This window comes from Zeugodacus cucurbitae, chromosome 2, assembly GCF_028554725.1.
Source record: "Zeugodacus cucurbitae isolate PBARC_wt_2022May chromosome 2, idZeuCucr1.2, whole genome shotgun sequence".
Classification (NCBI taxonomy): Eukaryota; Metazoa; Arthropoda; class Insecta; order Diptera; family Tephritidae; genus Zeugodacus; species Zeugodacus cucurbitae.
This window is the reverse complement of record NC_071667.1, coordinates 17264930-17286992: the sequence shown is the minus strand read 5'-3', so window position 1 is coordinate 17286992 and position 22063 is coordinate 17264930. Positions and strand designations below refer to the sequence as shown.

Genomic DNA, 22063 nt, shown 5'->3' with positions numbered 1-22063 from the left:
TTATGTTGCATATTAATATGTAAATATATATGTATGTGTGAAATTTATGCCATGAAAAATCACATACGCCCACACAAAACATGTGACTTGAACAACAAAAACAATAAGAAAACTACAAAAGGTTTGTTAATTTTTTCTCACTTTTAAAAATACGTTGGCGTTTAGTGGTTTTTTATTTATTTTTAATTTTAAAACTTCTTAAGTACAGTCACATTATTCTCCCTATAAGCTTTTTGTTCCTTCAGCATTTGATTAATGAGCCTGTCTGTTAGTCGTAGATCGCAATCAGCCACAGACATTTGCGCAGCCATTGAATGACTTACATATAAATTAGTCAATTTATGGCGTCAATCCTTAAAATTCAGAATACTGCATAAGCAGAATGAGATACGCGGGAGCAGAAGTTCGGACTCTGAGAAATATAAATAAAAACAAGTAAGGAAGGGCTAAGTTCGGGTGTAACCGAACATTTTATACTATCGCAATTTATTTATTTTATTTTATTAATACAACACACAATTTGACCCACATATTCGTCATATATAGTGCATAAAGCCCATTGAAAGTTGGAAACCATAATATTAGGTTAGAAGCACCGAGGCCCTCGTGTTCGATATATGGGGCCCTAAAAACCTATGGTCCGATTTCGGCGATTTTTAGAATGGGGCTGCCACACTATAAACATAATATTTGTGCAAAGCTCTGCACCGATATCTTCACATATGGTTCAGATAGTCATCAAAGTTCTGGTATATAGGAAGTAGGCGCGGTTGTGAAGCGATTTGGCCTATTTTCACAGCATATCATTGGGATGTAAGGAAACTATTACAAACCAAGTTTCATTGAAATCGGTCGAGTAGTTCCTGAGATATGGTTTTTTACCCATAAGTGGGCGACGCCACGCCCATTTTCCATTTTGTAAAAAAATCTGAGTGTAGCTTCCATCTGCCATTTCTTATGTGAAATTTAGTGTTTCTGACGTTTTTGGTTAGTGAGTTAACCCACTTTTAGTAATTTTCAACCTAACCTTTGTATGGGAGGGGGGGGTGGCTATTATCCGATTTCTGTCATTTTTGGACTGTATAAGGAAATGGCTAAAAAAACGACTGCTGAAAGTTTGGTTTTATAGCTCTATTGGTTTGCGTGATATATACAAAAAACCGATTTGGGGGGGGCACGCCCTCCTCTCTTTAGCAACTTTTGTTGCGAGAGTATAAAAATAGTTATGTTAACAGCCCATACACTCTCACATTGGAAAGCACATCCAAAATGTAGGCAATGTTTCAGAGTTTGATGTAAGTTCCATACATTCTAATCTGGTCTAATCTTCGTCCATTCTGATCGAATATGTGGTGTTACTATTGATCTTTTTATATAACCACATACGATTTGTGACGGTATAGTAGTATAAAGAACTCTCAGCATATTTCAATAAGATTGGAACCAATACTAATTGCAGACAATTCATTAATTTAAACCATCAACATATTACCTGCATGATTTTTGTGAAAAATTTGCTGACTCTCTACATAAATTGGCTTTTTGAAAAGCTTGTTAGGTTTCATTTTTGAACTAAAGATGTTCTCCTCCGTTTGTGACAAATAACAAATCAGAAAGCCCGTATTTCACGATACATATATTCGATAACTATCTCATGAATGTATAAATCAGGGAACGATCAAGCTATATGTTAGTCGTTTCTACCGTTATTCTTCTTCGTACAAGAATCCATGTTAGTGTCTCCGATCCGAACTCTCTGGATGTTTTTTTTTTTGCAAATATCCGTAACTTCATACCACGATCAACTCGAAAATCCCTGCTACTTTGTATGTTCGCTAATTCGCTTCAAACGATATATTCAAGATGAAGTATTATAATTGTTAGTTGTAAAAACACTATGTGTACCAGCTCTTGATGAGTATCTATTTATATGTATAATAGTTGTGTTTCAAATAACGCAAACGACCTCGACTTTTGTTTAAACAAGTGAAAAGAAGTTTTTAGTAATTTGATACAAGAATTTGATTAAAAACACACGCATGTGAATGTACAGCTGTTATGTAATAGAATAGCTTACCAAATACTATACCATTAAAATATTTGAAGGTTAATTCAACACCTTGAGTTGTACACTAGACTGACTAGACTAGACTAGCTACTGTATATTTGCCAACCGTTATATATATATTGATATAACATTTTGAGGTAAACCTTTCAATGACGTATCTTTTAAACTGCAGAAAAAACAAAACAAGCACAATTCGACGAGCTGCTTGTTTATTTTTATGTCCATTTATTTTGGACGATGTCGCCAGCAATAAGGGACTTCACTTCTACTGGGTGTCAGGCCACAAAGGCATCGAGGGTAATGAGATAGTGAACGCGATTGCCTAGAGAAGCGTAAAACTGTCATCTATAAGCGTGATCGACGCAAGTAAACCCACGTACTGTCTGTATATGATGATCTAGTAAGGAACTTGGTAAACATAGTTGTGTATAAAACTATAGTTCAAAAGTACACGAAATTCCTACTGTCGCTCGATAAAAGGAAATGTAGGAACATGGTCGCCGTACTCAATAGTGATGAGCGATATTTCACTGCCGCGTATTTTTCGCAGTGATTGAAGAATCGCATATAGCAACTGCGTTCCCATTTTTTACATAGCAGTGAATTCTGTGAATGACGATTGCCATAGCAGTTCAATACTTTGAGTTCGATCACAGCAGTTCGGTGCTTTGAGTTCCATTATAGTAGCAATAGCAGTTCAGTGATTATAGTTCGATCACATTAGCTTTAGCAGTTCTCTGCTTCGAGTTGCAATATACCAATATAAAAAGATCAATATAGTTTGGATATATGGTACACATTAGTTTCTCAGATACTTACAAAATCCTGAGTTACCTGCTAAAATTCTATTTCATTTCCTTAATATTCAAATTCCAAAGGATTACAACTTTCCAGTTAGTTCATGTATCAATTCATATTCCTATGGAATTCATATTCCTTTTACTATTCTCAGAGTGATATTAGAGAAAGCTTATACAAGATCTCTATATATTTCGCGACCCAGAGAACCCCCGAGTAACGAGTTTCAGGCGATTTTAAAAATCGCTGTCCGCCATATTGGTTTTCTGGGGTTATATCAAAACCCTGATCTAATTGGATTAAATGGACCTCGAATTCGGATTCAGCGACCCCAAAACATAAGGTCCACATAAAAAGATCACCAGGTCATAAAAACAATGATTGCTGTGTTATCTTTCATGGTACAACTTCAGAAGCAATCTAAATTTAAATGCGTCATGAAGCTGATTTATTTAAAAAAAAAAGTTGTTTGCTTCTTTTAAAAATAACAAATCAACACGTCTTTACCAAAAACCTTTATTTAAACACAAGTTCCAAACACTTTACACAGGATACATGTTAATTTCTTACACAAGCAGCTTTGCAATCTGCTTTTCTTTCAAAATTATTGCCATTTCCAGCACAACCACCATAGAAGAATACCTTACAAGCTTTCGAATTGGAGTCATAATAGAAGCGCCGTTGCAAAGCGCGACATGGACCAACAATACGTGGTAGAGAACACACTGAAAATAATGCAATGAGCTAATTTAAAATCACTGTAACTAGATTAAAAATATATTTGTTTTTGGTTCTGATTAGTCGATGTCTTAAACCTATTAATTAATATTTACTACAAATAATTGAACTCATAAGTCATTCTTATTACCATCTCTTTTTTTCTGTGCATTCACCGTCAAAAAATTGAAGAGTACTACGAAGAAGAAAACACACAAAATCACACATTTACCAGCCATTTTTTGAATTATCTGCTATATTTTAGAGCGCCAATTGTGACTACGTCTTAGCGGCTGTTGAATTACTGACTGATAAAATTATATTTTTCTTTAATAAATATGATTCATGTTGAGTCTTCATTATTACTAGTTGGGAGTATTTAACCAGCTGGTTAAATTTGTATAGAATTCAACAACAAGTAGTAGCTCATATTCATTGAAAGCAATTTAACGTTCGTGTTTGTTTAACAAAAGAAGTACATTGAATAACTGTATTTGTAGGCTAAAGTCCTACATCCAGAAGGTTACATTATGTTATTAAAAATAAATAAATAAATAGCGGTAATCGTCAAAAAAGTTCAATTATAAAAAAACAAAATTTTAGAAATTTAGTAAAATTTGTATTTTTAGTATTTCATATAAGGTTTTGTTAATTCTTAGAAAAAAGAATCCAAGAATTGGAATATTAAGCGAATTTCGGATGATCAAACATCGACCAGATACTTAATAGGGTAAAAGTCTTTTGTGTGAACCGATATCAACATTAATTTCAAGACTTCTTCTAAGTAGAATTCAGTTGAATTGCTCTAATACTCATATTTAATCGGTAAACAATCCAAAGGAAACTTCGTTACCAAGTTAGGCCTAATAAAACAAATTAAGTTGAATCTGGATCCAACTATAGAAACTTGATTTTATCAACTATTTTTAAAGTCTTGACCACTCTATAGTTCCAACCGTCGACAGTTATTACTTATTTTCAAACATTATAACCGTTCTTAGTGAGAAAATGAAACAGTTGTTTATCGTTTATATAAATTTTGTATTCAATTTCAACGTCTTTTTAATAAAATTCAAGCAGTTATAGCTCTCTTTGTTAAAAACAATAAGGTATCAGTGTTTACTTCATTGTTTTTAACAGACAGCGCTCCAATTGCTAAAACTGCATAGTATATACTTAGTATACAAGTACATATGTACATAATAATACTGAAAATATTTCGCAATTAGCGGCGACAGACATTCTTCTATCCCAACAACCCGTTATATCACGCTATTACAAGAACATATCAAACTGAAGTCCGAGTCATCAGGAAAGTAGTCGGGCAGTCCAGCTGCATTCCTTATGGCATCGTAATATTCCTTTTGGCATAATACGGTGCAATCGCTCCTGGAAGTCTTCAGCTTATCCTGCTTCTTTTGACATTTCTTGCACTCCTTGAGTAATATCAAGAGTTTCTCTAAATCACGTATTTCATGTTTGCGCCGTTTCGGCATAACTTTACGAGAAGTTAGTGCATGTTTCGATGCATGTGGTGATGGCGCTGAAGGTGGCGGTAGTGGCTGTGGTGGCTGTGGTTTCTTTTCCTCCTCAACTATAAGTTCATCAAGTATACTATTTAAACGTTCCAGTTTCTTTAGTGTATAATCCTCACGTAACGATACACCCCAGTATTCTTCGAGTACGCGGAATAGTTGTTGCGTTTCTGATTGTGCTTCAATCATTTTGCCCTTAAATTTATCAGCAGCAGTTTGTACAGCAACCATATTTTTTACAGCTTCGAACATTAGTGCTTCTTTATCGGTGTTCACATCAGAAACTGTCTGTAATGTTCTTGCATGGCTACCGCTATCCCGACTTATTTTGCTGAGACGTTGATTATCTTTACTGCGACGTTTTCGACCTTTACGTGCACTTTTTCCTCTTTCTTTCATATCCTGACCCGTATTGTCGAGACTCTTAATGCTTTTCCTTCTGGCTTTTCTTTTTTTTTGTCTTTTTTTAAGTCCATCAATGGTAGTGCTTTGTTGACTCTTACGACTTGATCTTCTACGTCCTCTACCTCTTCTCTTACCAGTGCGTTGTCTCCTCGCATTCTCATCTATATCGGAAGTGGCACTTTGTTTGATTTTGAGCTTTTTTGTACGTTTTGGCAATTTACTGCTCTCTTCGCTTGCAACAACAATTTCGGATGGAGCCAACAGACTTCTGAGGCTTTCCTCTCTCTTCTGTTTATTTCGAAGGCTAATTGTGTTACGAAAACTTGTAAGACTGTGCGATTTCAGCGATTTTCCACGTTCGTATTGCTCATTGGTTATTGCCGGCTTAATTGGTTCTTTGATGTGTAATGCAAATGCTTCACGAAAAGGTTCCCAGCTCAAACGTTGCTGTTTCTTAATCAATGTAGCCAGATCCACCGAACTACGTCTTCTCTTGATGTGCGCTTTCTGCATCCAACGTCGGGCGTAATTACGCATTATGGTAAATTTCTTTACGAAAGTATGCATAAGATCGGTATTATATTGCGTAGGTAAATCACTACCGCCCATTGTCCGTGTAATATTTAATTTATTATGATTTGCTTCCATAGTTCCGCCGTTCAGCCCATGCTCAATAGCTGCACTTAAAATATTATTACTTAAAGTCTGTTTCAACTGCTCACTGTAGGTGGCCAAAGTTCGTTCTAATTCACCGAGTATTTGTGTGCTCTTCCTATGACGATATACCGCTTTGAGTAGAACTGATGTCCTTCTTTTTATTTGCCTCTCCAGATTCATTTGCTCGGCACGAAGCATGTCATATTTTCGACTGAGCTCCACAAATGTATGAATCTTCTCCTTTTTATCTCTTTCTTCCTTTGATCTTTTAATTATACGATTTTCACTAGCATAAGTTTTGCGCTTCTCCAATTTTTGTTTTCTTGCTTCGAGAGATTTCTGTTTCGCCGCATTATAGAATCTTGAGTATATTGAATTAAAACCTAAAGATTTGCAGAATTTCATTGGTGTCCGTTGTGCTCTTAAATGAAAAGGTTTCTTCCATGGTTGATAGCGCATTTTTTATTTTTATTTTTTGGTTTTTAAACTTCTTTAAATTTATTTTCTTCAATATTTATTTTTTACTGAAAATTTATGTGCACAAAATTTTGAATAAATTTAACTGGAAATGACAATTTTTTTGTAAATCTTCGTAAAAGAAACTGATTTTTCGATGTAAAAAGAAAGTAGTAACAGAAAAGTAATATGTTCTACAATACAATAAAAGTACTTCGAGTTCTTAAAAAAGTATACAGCTGACAGTTAGACTACACTCAAGACTTTATATAATATTCAAAGATTGTAAATGCTCCTTTAAAAGTAGGTCAAGATAGAGTCTCATGAGGAAAAGCACTGTGAATTTAAATAAATAAATATTATTTCCTGCAACTAAGGTCAATTGTAGGTCCAAATCCAAAAAGCAATTTTTGTTTTATATGGAAACGTAGAGCTGACGTGTACGAACATTAGTTCAAGTTCAAAATTCCTACCACGGATGGCTTACTAAGAACACAGATTTAACATTAAAAAAAAATCGAAAGAATCTGGTTTCTTTATTCCTTAAGGTTTCGATGAAAAATATCAGAAATGTCTTATCTCTTATCTGAGACATAAAGATGTAAATCCATCTATACACAATTTTATTTTTAGGAACATAATTAATAATGTATCCCACAGCATAATCATTCCCATAGAGTTTATCCGCCGTCATTATGCTCGAAGTGCGCCCTTCGTTGTACAAGTTAAGCAGCAATCACCGCGACCAATCTAATTGCCGCCCAGTGAACTTGTATGAATTTGCATTGCTCTAAGGAAATTTGCGCCGATGATCTATATAAGTTATAAGAGTATGTACTTGAACACATACTTGCACAAATTATAAGTATTTAGGTGCTCGGATAGCTCGGTGTAGCGGCTAGAGTTGAGGACGCTGGTCACACTAGTTATACTCTACCAACAAAGTCGCTAAGAGAGTATTATAGTTTTGTTCACATAACGGTTGTTTGTAAGTCATAAAACTAAACGAATGAGATAAAGGGTTACATATGTGAAAATTATCAGGATGACGAGACGAGTAGGAGAAATCCGAATGTCTGTCTGTCCGTCCGTCCGTCCGTCCGTCTGCCGTCTGTACGTGAAACGTATAACTTGAGTCAAAATTAAGATATCTTGACGAAACTTGGTACTTGGTAATTTTTTTTTTAAGCAACTACTCGACCGATTTCAATGATTCGGTTTATAATACTTTCTTGACACTCTGATGACATGGAAAATGAACGAAATCGGTTCAAAACCACGGTTACTTCCCATATAACTCAATTTTGAATTCCATCTGTTTCCTTCACTTTATAATGTATAGATACATAAATAAGGAACCAATGAAGATAGCGGAATAAAACTTTTCACAACTACTGTGTATCATCTCTGGCTTTACTTATGGAAAAAATGTCGAAATCGGACTATAACTTTTATATTACTTTTTATCGAATATGAAGAACTCAGTACCTAAGTGTAATTTTTCACCGAAAATATCGTTACATCTCTCAGATATTTTAATGTAATTCAGTGGACTTTTTCTTCTAATAGTGTGTCTCTGTACCACAAATTATTAAAATCGGGTCATAACTTCTCCAAGCTCCCATATATCTAATTATATTCAAAAATACTGTGGGCTTCATTCCGCATATATCGGTTAATATGTAGATATCTTAGCAAAATTAAGTGAGCGTATAGTCTTGTTTATAGTGTATCTTGGTGATGAAAATGAGTGAAATTGGTTCAGGAATTATATCAACCCTCATATACTATATATAATGATTTTCGTTATTCTATTGGACTTTAAGCCGAATTTATGGGTCCATTACATTAATAAATCAATTGCGATAGTATAAAATGTTCGGCTCCACCTGAACTTAGCCTTTCCATACTTGTTTTTACCTATGAAGATCCCAAACAGATAATAGATTTTTTAAATAAATTATTTAAGATCTTTTAGAAACCATATTTTAATATTTGGAATTTGAGAATAAGTCTAAGACACACATCGAATACTGCTCTCAAAAGTAGAACGACAAATTGAGATCGACAAAATTCCACTTTCAGTTCTGCTTGCCAGTGTTGTGTTGTTACTATAGTGTTGTATTCGAGGAATATGCTGCATTCATTACGTTAGGTGCTGTATCCTCTTAATGTTGTTGCAACTGCGATGGTACATTGCGAGCATGGCCTGGAGCACTGAAAATGCATCAAAATAATGAGCATGGAATGTGCATTTAAAGCATGTCGGTACCTGTCTCTGATCCATATACATACGTGTACACGGCTTGCCTTCCCACCCTGCAGCCAAGGTTGTGCGCAGTCGGTCGATGAATTGAAGAAGCATCTCGGTAGCAAATAAGGGCGACGATGACCACGACGGCCAATGGCACGATTGATGGCCGTAGCGACAATAGTGCTCACAGCATTTAACTTGGCTTGAGCGATGGGAAGGCGGCAGTGTAGCTAATTGTGGTAGCACATTTATTGAAAAAAGAATTTAAAAAAAATAAAAAATAAAAATAAAGTATTCGCGTTTCCTTTCTGTTGCCAAACGTATTTGTCGTAATGCCGAACAGCTGTCGTAATTTTGCGGCATCAATGGATTTGGTTTACAATGTTGCTGTTTTTGTTAGTGTTGTCGCTGTTGTTGTTTATGCCATACACATGTAGATTAGTCGCCTCATAACACGCACTCACGGCATACACACTTACGTGCACGTAACGTAAGCGTATTGATCGTGTCCGTCAGTTGATTTGCATATTTTCTTGTATGAAAAGGACCAGCAGCATAACAACAACAAATATTATTGTAATAACGCTTGCAATTGCTTGGTTTAATGTAAAAATGCAATAAACTCTCGGGAGCAGCTGAAGCGCCCCATAATTTTCTCGCTGCCATAGTCTCACGAGATCGATGTACTTTTTGATGTTCGAGAGATCGCTGCTTGGAGATTGGTTACAGGCGAGTTCTTGTAAATTGGAACATTGAAGCAAAGCAGAAAGTGTACAAAATTGCGATTACAAATATACAAATCTACATCTAAGGAGGGATATTTATAAAATCGACACAGCTTTTGGTTTTCCATGAAGGTTCTTTGGATGCGAATTTAGCCCGACTACTCATATCGCTAGAACTCGAACAAACAAGTTGATTGAGTTATTCTGGAGTAGCAAATACACAACTTCGTACATATAATTCGAAGCGACACAATTTCGCGAGTTCGATAAATCTCGGGTTTTAATCAGAAATGTTTAAAGCCAAAGCCAAAGTTGTCTGATACTATGGAGTCTCTACTATCGATGTAATTGTCCAAAAATACTTCCGTTTAGGTTTGCCTATTGAAATTTGAGTTTGACAGCTTTCCCTATCATTAAGTTTCCCTCAATAATCCAAGGATCAATTTTTCTGACAAACATCTCCTTTTTAAAGAATATTTAGAAAGCTAAACTTCTAGAGAATCATTAAATTACCGGATTTTATAATTTGAAATTCTAAAATTTACAACAATTTCTTTCTTTTTGCAGCTCAGCATCAACTTTAGGCCGCTTCTAACGCCTTTTTACGTGTTTTCCTTGTCGCTGTTGTCAAAGCTGCTTTGATTTTTCTCACCGCCCACGCGTTCAGCATGTCGCATCAGACGGCACGCCGCGCACAAGCGCCTACGAGTCTCGAGTGTCCGTTGGCCTCATTGGGACGCAACAGTAGCGCCGTCATCGATTCGCTGACGGGGCATCATCAACCGCCATATCACCATCCACTCAGTTCCAGTCCACTCGATCCACAGGTGTATCAGATGTCACGCAAATCGCCGGATCTCAGCATCGATGCGGACGATATCATCTACACACCATCAGCATCGCAACAAGGTGATACGGTGGATGGACTGCTCAATGAATTGGTTAATATTGAAGAGGATGCGGAAAGCGCTGCGGCAGTCGCATCATCTTTGAATGCGACCGAGCAACGTAATCACACGCTGCCAGAAATGTATCAGCTGCCGCATAGTGGTTCACATAGCGGAGGCACAACGGGCGGACGCATAACCAGACATCAAGGTGGGCGTTGCAGTGTGCCGACGGTGTCAAGTACGGTCAATGGTGGTAGCACACGAAATATGCAATACTTTTTGGAAAAGAAAATGGACGCGCTGTACTTGGGTAATGCGATACGCGCACTTCCTTTGGGTTCGGAGGCGAGTCATTTTCAGAATGAGCGCTATTTCCTTGAGGACGGACTGCGTAATATATGCAATTACAATAGTGGAGCCGAACGGTTAGCGGGTGAGTATTAATAACCCTACTATTTTTTTAGTATTCTTCTTATATGTACCTTTCTTTTGCTAGACGCGCACTACATGCGTCATCACACCTCCAGTCCGAGCGAAACGAGCGGTTCCGATCGTTACCTGCTAAATCGTACCGGTTCGCCGACCGATGCATTCAGCTCGTCCAATCATTTGGAAAATTTTGGCAGCACCAGCAACAATACGGCATCCTCTAACCTTGCGCTGGATCAACGTTTCCATCATACCAAAGTGAAAAGTCTTTCCGATGGACTCTGCAACATCGGGCGCTTCTCACCTAGTCTAGATCAAGGTTATGCCACGCTCGTTTCGCCCTCGCCAACAGGTCATCATCCGAACACAATCACAACGCATAGCATCGTTCACCATCCACCACCGTCGACCACTACTTTAACCGCAGTGACGCGCACACGACACGACAATGTCGTGCCGCCCCCTTGGAATAAGAAAACCTTCCGTTCGGGTCCACTCTTCGATCGGCTGCCCGACGATGTCGTTTTGAAGATTTTCAACTGGTTCGACAGTTGTGAATTGTGCATTTTGGCGCGCGTGTGTCGACGTTTCGATCAACTCGCCTGGCGCCCCGTACTCTGGAAGGTGATCTCGCTGAAAGGCGAACATTTGAATGGCGATAAGACGCTAAAAATGATTTTCCGGCAATTATGCGGGCAAACATGTAACGGCTCGTGCCCGGAAGTAGAACGCGTAATGCTTTCTGAAGGCTGTCGAATATCCGACAAAGGTTTACAGTTATTAACACGACGCTGTCCGGAATTGACACATCTGCAGCTGCAAACATGCATGCAAGTAACCAATCAAGCGCTCATGGATGTACTTACGAAATGTACAAATTTGCAACATCTCGATGTGACGGGTAAGTACGCCGGCAAGAGTTTAGCAAAAAATACGTATTCAAGCTAGAAAGGAGTATATTATATCTTCTCTTCTATATCTTCCAGGTTGCACGCAGGTAGTCAGCATTAGCACGCACCCAAATTTGGAACAACCACGCCGTCTGCTGCTACAATATTTAGATCTTACGGATTGCGTTGTCCTAGACGATGTCGGACTTAAAATCGTGGTGAAAAACTGTCCACAACTGGTGTATCTCTACCTGAGACGTTGTATCAAAATCACAGGTGAATATTACCGGCAATATCAACTACATTCTAATGTGCAATCTTTTAATATAATCTGCTTTCAGATGCCGGCTTGAAATTCGTGCCGAGTTTTTGTATCGCTCTCAAGGAGCTCAGCATATCCGATTGCGTGAACATTACAGATTTCGGCCTATATGAACTCGCAAAACTGGGCGCTATTCTACGGTACCTCTCCGTGGCGAAGTGTGATCGTGTCTCCGATGCTGGTCTCAAAGTAATCGCGCGTCGTTGCTATAAGCTGCGCTATCTGAATGCGCGCGGCTGTGAAGCAGTTAGCGATGATTCCATCACGGTATTGGCACATTCCTGCCCGCGACTGCGTGCACTCGACATAGGAAAGTGCGATGTAAGCGATGCGGGTCTGCGTGCACTCGCCGAAAGCTGTCCGAATTTGAAGAAGCTCAGTTTGCGGAATTGTGATATGATAACAGACCGCGGTGTACAGTGTATCGCTTACTACTGCCGTGGCCTACAACAATTGAATATACAGGATTGTCAGATATCGATCGAGGGCTATCGGGCGGTGAAGAAGTACTGTAAGCGCTGCGTTATAGAACACACAAATCCAGGCTTCTGTTGAATGAAGTAGTAGTTGGATATATGCTTTCGCGCAGTTATTTACATATTTAGTGAAGTGTATGAATCTCACCGTGGTGAATAGAGGCAATATATTCAAATATTTCATATTTCATAAAATGAATTTTAAACCAAGTTGCGATGCGTTAGAAAAGCAGAAGAGATAGTTCTGTATTAAATTAGCTACTTGAAACTGAAAATACTCTGCATTTAATGTTATTATCTTAAACTATATTTTAACTAAACTTCGACTTTTTACCGGAGTTTGCAAATATTCAAAATATAACTTTTGCATTCAAATTTGAAGACACATACAATCACATTCACACATACATTGCCAATATAATATAATTAATGTTTTCTTCTAGACTCTCATATTATACCGTTAACTTATTTTGAACGCCAGATCAATTTAACTTTCGAAACGATATTTAGTTCTGACAAACTTCGTCAGTTAACGGAAAACAATGCTTAGCAAATTATTTTTTATTTTGTAGATATAATGTGTGTATAGGTACATACTAACGTTGTACAAACGTTTACATCTTCATTTAATTATATTTAATATTTATATAAAAAATACTTTAACGAGCTTGTAAATACATTAGATACATATAAATTATGAAATTATATTGAAATGTCATTAATTATAACACAATATTCGATAAAACAAAATTTATTTAGTATAATTGTCAGTTTGTTTTTGATTATGTAAATTGTTTCTTTTTAAATTACAAATGAAATCAATATGAATGTATGTATGTAATTATAATAAATGACAAAGAACACTATTTAACAAATGTGTTTAGTTTATTTTTATTATTTATAAACTTAACGAACAACAAAAAAGCAAATACATACCTATATGAATATTCCTAACTTAAGAAAATCAAAACGTTTGTGTCGCCCTGTTGACGCACAACAGTGCTGCCAAGTTCGTTTCGACATACGTCAAAAACATCTGATAAACCACTAGAGGTTTTAGGTTAGAAACGATTGTGTAATGTCAAATTGTAAACATCACTTTTCGCAGTACCGACCAAAAGTTTCACAATATTTTCACTTAAATAAATTGTATCGAAAGTGAATGTGTGCATTACCGGTATTTAGAAAGAAAATAATATAAGTATGGCGAAGTATTTGGCGCAGATCATTGTACTTGGCGGGCAAGCTATTGGACGTGCATTTGCGAAAGCGTTAAAGCAAGAGATAGCGGCATCACAGGAGGCAGCACGTCGTGGTGGTGGTGGTCAACAGGGTGAGAAGCGAGCAGAGGCTAATGCGCGTACTGGTAAATTAAATATTAATTGTTATAATGCAACTATTTTAATTATTTGTTTTTTTTTTTTTTTTTTTTTTTTTGTGGAAATTGCGCTGCAGGCATGACATTGGAAGAGGCCAAACAGATTCTGAATGTGGACGATTTGAAGGATCTTGAGAAAATTATTAAAAACTATGAACACTTGTTTGCAGTAAATGAAAAAGCGAAAGGCGGTTCATTCTATCTGCAATCAAAAGTTTTACGTGCAAAGGAACGTATTGATCACGAACTAAAACAAAAAATGGATGCGGCACGGTCAAAACAAAGTGAAACGTGATGAGGTACAAAGGCTTTGTGATGAAAATACTAATCAATTGCGCATAATTGTTTATGTCTATAAATAGGTTAATTTTTCTAGAATTAATTTAACGTAAGCGGTAAACGAAAATATTCGAAATTGCGAAGAACGAAAATACAAATGACCCTCGTAACAAAGATGAACAAAAGCAGGAGATCAATGTGCTTTCAGGCCACTTTATAAATTGATCAAAGGCCTTGTAAATAAGAACATGGTAGTTAAGACACTGAAGAAATATGGATTTATTTTAATATTTTGCAATTAAGTAGCTGGAAGACTTTAGGTTTATAAAAGTTCCTTTGTACAGTTTATAGATCGGCTGGTTATCAGAGTCTCCTGCTTTTCAAACTGAAAATATAAATGAACTTGCTACTTCAACAACAGAAAAAAATATGTATATAAACATATATATACAAATATATATTAATAAACAAAATGCTATGAAGAAAAATATTTGAAAATTAATTTTATAGGTGTTGTGGGAGGGGAAGATGATAATTTTGTCTTTGTTATTATCCTAAATAATTTTTATAGTAAATATTGCTTACATTTAAAATCAACGTCTACAGAAAATATCAAAAACTAATAATTGATAATTAAAAAATAAATTTAATAGTTGAAAGATTATTAAATTTGATTTAGATTTATGTGCATTTATCGATACCGATACCAATTTTACCCAATTGCGTTTAAGCAAATGCAACACTGTAAATACGTACAGAAAACATTTACCAAAAATGATAACAAAATAAAATTGGTTGAAACAAAAGTGGGCAAACCAATTGTGCAAATATTATTTAAAAAAATTAGTAATTATTTTGCTTAATAAAATTTTTAAAAAGTTTCGTAAATTTAAACACAGCTAGGAAGTGAATGCATTTTTGAAAACGTCAAAACTGATGAGAAATTCCAGCACAAAGTACACGTACAAAGATTCATTTCCTTTCACCCACCACCAGTGGGAGCAAAAGAACAGATTCCTATTTAGAAACGTTATCGTTCTGCATGAATTGATGCGCAGACATTCCAACGTGAGTAAAAGTCTCATTGCAGCGAAACTCAGTATAACGAACTAATGCTTTCTAGCAATTGTGTTTCCTTTGCAGTGACAGTTTTCAGAGGACCTTCGCCGAAGTTGGAAGCACTACTTGAAAAGTCTCTAAAGTCAGATATTTTCTCAAATATAGCTAAATATTGAGCCAGAAATCAGCATTGTAAAGCAGTGGCCAAAAGCATACCTAACATTACAGTTCAGCCATCCTATATACTATAGTGCGCGTTTCTTGAACGTACTTGCATGTAATATCGATTAAAGTGTGGAATTTTATAATAATAAGTCCTCGTTGACACATATTAAGTAGTAATCGCGAGTATTTATGTGTAATATATAATATTTTACGTACCTATTTCATTTCAGAAAATCAAACAATTCATATAACTAAAAATTACAAAATTATTGATTTACAATTGGTTATTATAAAGAAGAAACACACTGTTAAATAATTGCCAATTTCATCTTGCATCTATTTTCTGAAAAAAAGTATTGAAGTGAAAATATTATAAAAAATATGTGTTAGTAAAATTAAACACAAATCTTAACATTGAAAAGTTCATATTGGCCAAAAAGTAAAATATTGAAAAAAAAAACATAAAAATTATCTGCAAAGTAGTCAACAGTCACAGCAATCGTACAATTCAGTAAAAGAACTCGTGAAAACGTGAGAGATTCGTGAGAACTTTTTCTCCAAGCGAACAATCAACCCCAATTTTCTTATTCGGGGCAGACCTATTGTACATTCCATAAAAGCGTTGTGACGCGTATTTAAAAATCGCCACCCACTAACAAACCAACCAAGCACATCTGCACTACATTCTTGTCTTGGCAGTGTACTCATTACTCTGCTCTTCCACGCACTGGTTACTACGTTAAGCCCATAATCGGCACGCCGTCTACAAGTCTACGCTAGCACTACATACATATAAACCATCATACGAGTTACTTGGAGTCAAACACTCCCACCAATACACACATATCGATTGATATAGGAAGAGTGCCAGTAAGCCAGCAAGTGCAACGTTGGCAAATATTTTACGTGAATAGAAAGGAATTCGTAGAAGCAAGAAAATCGTTAGTGGTCGAAAATGTTCTCTGGTCTAACAAATCAGTTCACTTCATTGGTGGGCGCCGTCAAGGGCGGTCAAGCCGACGAAGATGTGCCTGCACCTACCCAAGATGCTGTTGCCGCTCCGGAAGTATCCGCTGCTACAGCAGCACCAACACCAGCTGCAGGCGCCGAACAAGCAGCGAATGCGGCTGGCGTCAGTGGGGAGCAGCCTGTTGAAGGTGAAGAGGGCGCTAAAAGGTGAGTACTTTGAAAAAGAAAAAATAAAATAATAAACCGCTAACTGCAAGTGGAAGTTGATACTTAGTTATTTTAATTACTATAATGTTAATATATTTGATGTTTTCTGTTTATTTGAAGAATCAAACAATTATTTATTCATGTTGAATCAAAATATCTTCTTTTCATAGTGAATTGAATGTAGGTGATACATGTAGTTTACGTAAAATGTTTTTTTTAAATATGAACACTAATGTTTTAGATAATTTATAGTTGTAAACAAATTATAATTTATTCATGGTTTCATATACATATGTATAATTTAAATACATGCACATGAGCATAACTGAATAAGCGCTCCCATAAAATTGACCTACATACCTACTTTGTTGCAATACTTGTGTCAATGACAATTTGACTACTCCCTACGTATACATAACCTTGCAATTATATATAATAGTTAATCCAATTTCAAATAATTAATTTGTTTGTATCTAATCAATAATTAAAAACAATTATCTGTAAGTTAGATTTTATTAAAATAAAGAAAAAAATATTTATTTCCAACAAACTTAGGACTAGTCCGTGTAGAATTTGAACTGCCAAACCCAAAATCTGCAGAGTTGCCCATTAAAATCTCCACAACAGCGAGAGTTGGAGTGCAAATGAGTAGATACTCACATATGACCTCCATCCGCAAACCCCGTTATAACTGTTATCAATGCAAGTACGTAACAGTGAAAATTAAAATGAAACATTTTGTGCCATTTTTAACTTTCCAACTTTCGAGAGAATGGCTGCGTCTGACACATCATGCTTATCAGCCATTACCAGATTAAAGTAATAAAAAAAAGGACAATAACGGGCTGTCATAATCGTAAAAATAAGTTAACAACTGTTTTATTTGCTTCAATGAAACCGTTGTATTAATTTATTTCTTAATCACTCTTCCTTAATAATTATAATATGTAAAAATAATTGTTAAATCTGGGCTCTAACTATTTACACTCTCATCTTACTTTGTTGCTCCATTCTGACTTTTATGAATAATATTTTTAAACTATGAGAGAAGTTAATATAACAGTTTTTTTTTGTATTTCTCTACTATCCACTACGTTATGTATAAAAAATTGCATGACTTTATGTTGTTGTGAATAAATATATGTTGTTGTGTTATAAATACTTTCCCCACTAGCAAGTTCAGATGTCTATATGTTTGTGCAAGAATTTACAGTTATTTGAACTTCGTTAATACCCATACTTTTAAAACTTTATTTTTATTTGTATTTATTGCCATTTCTTGCTAAATGTAATAATTTCATTTTCATGGTCTTCATGGCTATTTGAACTTACCATTCTCAGTCTGTATTCTTATTTTTGGCGACTATTTGTGTATTCGCGTGTTTGTATATTTATGCACCTGCAAATATTTCATGCAGACTTATTTTATGCTAGCATAGCGTGTTAAAATGACCTTGCTGACTGTTTCTTTTTTGTTTTTTTTTTTTAATGAGTTATTTACCTTACCGTAGAATTGCTATTTGTTGTTGCTACTTTTGGTTTTTGTACAAGCATTTATTTAAAGTTGTAAATAATGAATTATAATTTTTGACATTTGGTACAATTTGTCCAACACTTAAGTTGATTTAGAGAATTTTTTGTTAGAATTAGTTAGCAGATGGAAGTCCTAAACCCGGAGGGAGTGCTTATGGTAAATGTAAAGCTTTCAGTTTATTTTTGTAAGAAATTTGTCTTCTATTGTCAATTCAAGAGATCCAGTTATGGAAGTTCTACTGCAAATGTACGACATGGCGTATGAGCAACGTAGAAGTACGAGTATTAGTGGTCAAAGCAAATATGCGTCAAACGCTTTCGGGTTTGGACTTTTATCTAAAATTCGAGTTTGGAATAGCATTTATATAAATGGAAAATTAATTATATTGATTTAATTGTTTTAGAGTAATATTTATATGATTTATATTTTCTTTATAAACACACTATTTAGAAACAAAAAAATAATTTCAAGAATTTAGAAGTTAACTCCTCAAATATATAATACAATATTTTATATTTCATAACTTGATGTAATTTAACTATTTAAACAACAAAACAAGCATAATTCTGTCATTGAATTCTACACTTGTATCTACTTCTGCAATGTTAAAACAAATATTCACTTTACATTCACACAAAAATATGCACAACCGCCCAGTGACACAGTCATTATGCATATATATAGATATACCTACAAAACACTGCTCCCGAGACACTATTTATAAGAGATTTATATGTATTTGTTTTATGCCATTTCCTTAGTGTGCAAATAATTTACTGATCGTAATGGCACAAATGAGTCCGCCAACCACACTCACTTGACGTATTTATTGACTTAACTGCTCTATTCGGCTTTGGTTTGACTACCAGTTATCGTATCACAACAACAATAGATTAAAGCATCACTTAGCGTATAGCACACTTATCACTTTATTGACTGTAATCAATATTTAATTGCTAACAATATTGTACATTTAATTGTATGCCGAAAAGTGGGAGCTACTATAATTAACGGCCGTATATTGTCATGCACACATACATATATATGTATATATAGTTGTAATGCTCATAAGCACTAACCAGCTTGGGTAGCTCTCAAGTGTTGTTATGATAATCAACTGCTGCGGCAATAAATTTGGACTATTACCTTGAATTTCTGCAAATTATGTGCGTTTCTTTAATTATTTGTATGATATATCGATGATATACATGTACGATTTCAATACAGGAAACAGCTTTTTATAACGCTGTCTGTATGTGGGTGAGTATTAAACTCACTGCTAAACCGTGATTTCTTTTATCTTCAGAACTTTCTTGTTTCACTTCCTTGACTGTTATTGTTCCTTGGTATCGGTTAGCAATCAAGTATTTGATAGCGGTACAGTAGACTCTATGTAATAATCGAACTAATTTTTAATGCTGTGATCGATTTAAGCGTTTTCTAATTGAATTAATTTTAAAATATTTTCAAATATTTTTTTAAAGAAAAATTTGTATTCCAATTGTAATACATTTTTCGAAATCGCATTGGATTAACCAGTTCCTTATTCATTTCAGATCATTTTCAATCTTTATAGTATCGAAATAAAAAATGCTGTGAAATTATTTTCAAAATCGGTATCAAGTACCTCTATAACACTATATATATACATCCTTTAGCTTCAAAATATTTACTTTCGAAATAAAAAATGCTGTGAAATTATTTTCAAAATCGGTATCAAGTACCTTCATTCATTCTATTTCCTCTACATCGCTATATACTCATCCTAATTTCAAAAGCCCATTATATTTTTGCCGAGTTTCACATTGCACCACAGTGCAAATAACCCTCCTACGCTGTACTGTTTGCTAACTGCGTTCCCCTACTCTGCTTAGCAACTTCACTTTTATTGACTTCTTTACAACTTTAATCCTCCTGCTAGACATACTCATTTCTTTTTTCATGCTCTTCTTGTTCGCTACACATTATTTCATTTTATTTTTATTTTATTTTTTTTTTTTCATTTTTTATTATCGAACAAGCTCGCACATGTTCTGCTCCTAATATAAAGCATATCAAATGTCACAGGCCTCAGGCGTCCACCCACGCGTTCGCTAAATAATGGGAAAAGCGGAAAAGGGCAAATATGTAGGCACACATTCGAGAGTGTGTCTGTCAACTTGTACGAGTATGACAATAAGCGTAGCTATGTACATATGTATTTCGGCTATGAGTACTTTCGTGCTCCATGCGCTCGCATACAATATTCATACACGCGCGACATGCATAAGGCCTTACAATTTTGTTGAGTCATAGCATTTGCGTAATTTTGTTTTTTCTTCCACATTTTTCTTTTCTTTTCATTTTCGTTGTTTTTCACTCACTCGATTTGTGCTATTTAAATCGGTATGTATTGCATAAATATATGGTATATATACCTACTTATATACATGTACATATATTTGCATACTTTTCTGCGCCCCGAACAAAATGGTATTGAAACAGCGTGACTAAAAAGACGCTATGCCGTCAAAGTGACTACGGTGGTCTTGTGCAAAGTCACGCTCTCTGTCTTTATACATTTCCTCCACTTTTCTTTATTCCACTTCCATAACCCAAAGAAACCACAAAAGTGAAGCATCTACTCAGCCGTTACCACTTGATGTCGAGTAGAGCCAGCAGCAAGCTTAAAATATGTACATATGTATGTATGTGGAGGCAACTTTTGAGTGTAAGGCGTTGGAGAGTGGGGTGTTGGTTTGCTTGACGGGGGTTGTTGGCGTCCATTGAGTACCTATTGTCAGAAAATAGGAAAAAAAATGTACTAATTTTCTTATGGCCCATGCAGCAGTTAAAGTCTCTCATTTTAAAATAACATTTTATTCTAAATATATATCACAATTTATCAATTGAGAACAGTGAGCGAGAGAACAAAAAACTCTCATATCCACTACTTTAATTGCCTCTTCGTTGTGTCGTTGCCATGGCAGCACAATTTGCTCAATTTTTGTTTATAAGAATGTTACCAGTTGCAAAAATCAGCGAGTACACGCTCTCATATTTGGTACTTTGATTTTTTCGTGCTCTTTATATCTTTTTCATTTTCTTACATCGCATTTGTGTCGTTTTTCGATCGATATACTCGAGTTGTGGCCTGTAAAGTGTGCAGTCTACTTTTAGGCGCTGTTTGCAATTCACTTCTTCACTCTCATGCTCTCTCGCGGTCTCTCGTCTATTTTAAACTTGCGCTTGTTCGCATTTTCGCTCTGCACTTGACTCAGTTGATTTCTGCACAACTAGCACATGTGATTTGTTTCGTAAACTTTTTTCAGTTTTTTTTTTCGTTTTTTCTATTTCACTAACACGTTTATTTCAATTCTTTTGCATTTGCAATTTTTACTAAAGTCACTTTCATATAATTGCTGCCATTGAGCATATTTTTATGCTGTTTGTAATGAGTCGGAAAACACTTTTTCTAATTTGGTATTTTTTCTTATAATATCTATATTAATTCTACTGCAGTTAAAAAATATATTTAAAATATTTTCGCCTAAATGTATGCTACGATTATTGATTATGTGTATTTTCTTCTTATTTTAAAGATTTTTTTGTTAGATTCTGCTTGCTTGATTTGATGATACACATATTTTAATATTTTTAATGAATGAAGTAATTAATTTTTCATTTAATTTGTTTAATTTTAATATTTGACTTTTCTGTCGTTGAAAAAATTAAATAAATTGCCTAAAAGTATGCTAAATGTAAGCAATAAACAAAGAATTCCTCATTATTTATTTAAATTGTTTTCACATAAATTCAAATTAATTCATTAAGCCCCCAAAAGCATGCAACGTTTATGTAACTCAGCACC

General features: G+C 35.2%; 4 protein-coding genes across 12 annotated transcripts in view; 3 read left to right on the top strand and 1 right to left on the bottom strand.

The window, feature by feature from the left end:
- Positions 1-13007, top strand: part of Fbxl7_1 (F-box/LRR-repeat protein 7) — a 280685-nt gene extending 267678 nt beyond the window's left edge. For all 4 annotated transcript variants that reach the window (XM_054225169.1, XM_054225171.1, XM_054225170.1 and 1 more), the window contains 4 exons: positions 10183-10938; positions 11002-11835; positions 11921-12100; positions 12166-13007. In XM_054225169.1, coding sequence (XP_054081144.1) covers positions 10284-10938; positions 11002-11835; positions 11921-12100; positions 12166-12701 — 2205 coding nt within the window. In that variant the 5' untranslated portion in view covers positions 10183-10283 and the 3' untranslated portion in view covers positions 12702-13007. The remainder of the gene's footprint in view (positions 1-10182; positions 10939-11001; positions 11836-11920; positions 12101-12165) is intronic.
- LOC105218248 (PI-stichotoxin-Hcr2h-like) lies at positions 3367-3905 on the bottom strand. Its single transcript, XM_011193693.2, has 2 exons — positions 3735-3905; positions 3367-3591 (listed from the first exon to the last, which is right to left on the bottom strand). Exons 1-2 carry the CDS (start codon positions 3820-3822, stop codon positions 3425-3427), a joined length of 255 nt encoding a protein of 84 aa, XP_011191995.1. The 5' UTR covers positions 3823-3905; the 3' UTR covers positions 3367-3424.
- A 672-nt stretch (positions 13008-13679) lies between the features above and the next one.
- On the top strand, positions 13680-15621 carry LOC105218239 (mitochondrial import inner membrane translocase subunit Tim16). Of its 2 annotated transcripts, XM_011193682.3 has the most exons (4): positions 13680-13988; positions 14078-14299; positions 14363-15347; positions 15423-15621. In XM_011193682.3, exons 1-2 carry the CDS (start codon positions 13826-13828, stop codon positions 14293-14295), a joined length of 381 nt encoding a protein of 126 aa, XP_011191984.1. In that variant the 5' UTR covers positions 13680-13825; the 3' UTR covers positions 14296-14299; positions 14363-15347; positions 15423-15621. The 2 variants fall into 2 exon arrangements, with proteins under 2 accessions (XP_011191984.1, XP_011191983.1); XM_011193681.3 differs by having other exon boundaries at positions 14078-15347.
- A 629-nt stretch (positions 15622-16250) lies between these two features.
- Positions 16251-22063, top strand: part of LOC105218238 (synapse-associated protein of 47 kDa) — an 80002-nt gene continuing 74189 nt past the window's right edge. For all 5 annotated transcript variants that reach the window (XM_054226234.1, XM_054226233.1, XM_054226232.1 and 2 more), the window contains exon 1: positions 16251-16679. In XM_054226234.1, the coding sequence (XP_054082209.1) occupies positions 16459-16679 (221 nt within the window). In that variant the 5' untranslated portion in view covers positions 16251-16458. The remainder of the gene's footprint in view (positions 16680-22063) is intronic.

Coding starts and splice junctions, on each gene's coding strand:
- LOC105218248 (XM_011193693.2), bottom strand. CDS start 3,822: ATGGCTGGTAAATGTGTGATTTTGTGTGTTTTCTTCTTCGTAGTACTC. Junction 3,592..3,734: donor TGCACAGAAAAAAAGAGATG/GTAATAAGAATG, acceptor CATTATTTTCAG/TGTGTTCTCTACCACGTATT.
- LOC105218239 (XM_011193682.3), top strand. CDS start 13,826: ATGGCGAAGTATTTGGCGCAGATCATTGTACTTGGCGGGCAAGCTATT. Junction 13,989..14,077: donor AGAGGCTAATGCGCGTACTG/GTAAATTAAATA, acceptor ATTGCGCTGCAG/GCATGACATTGGAAGAGGCC.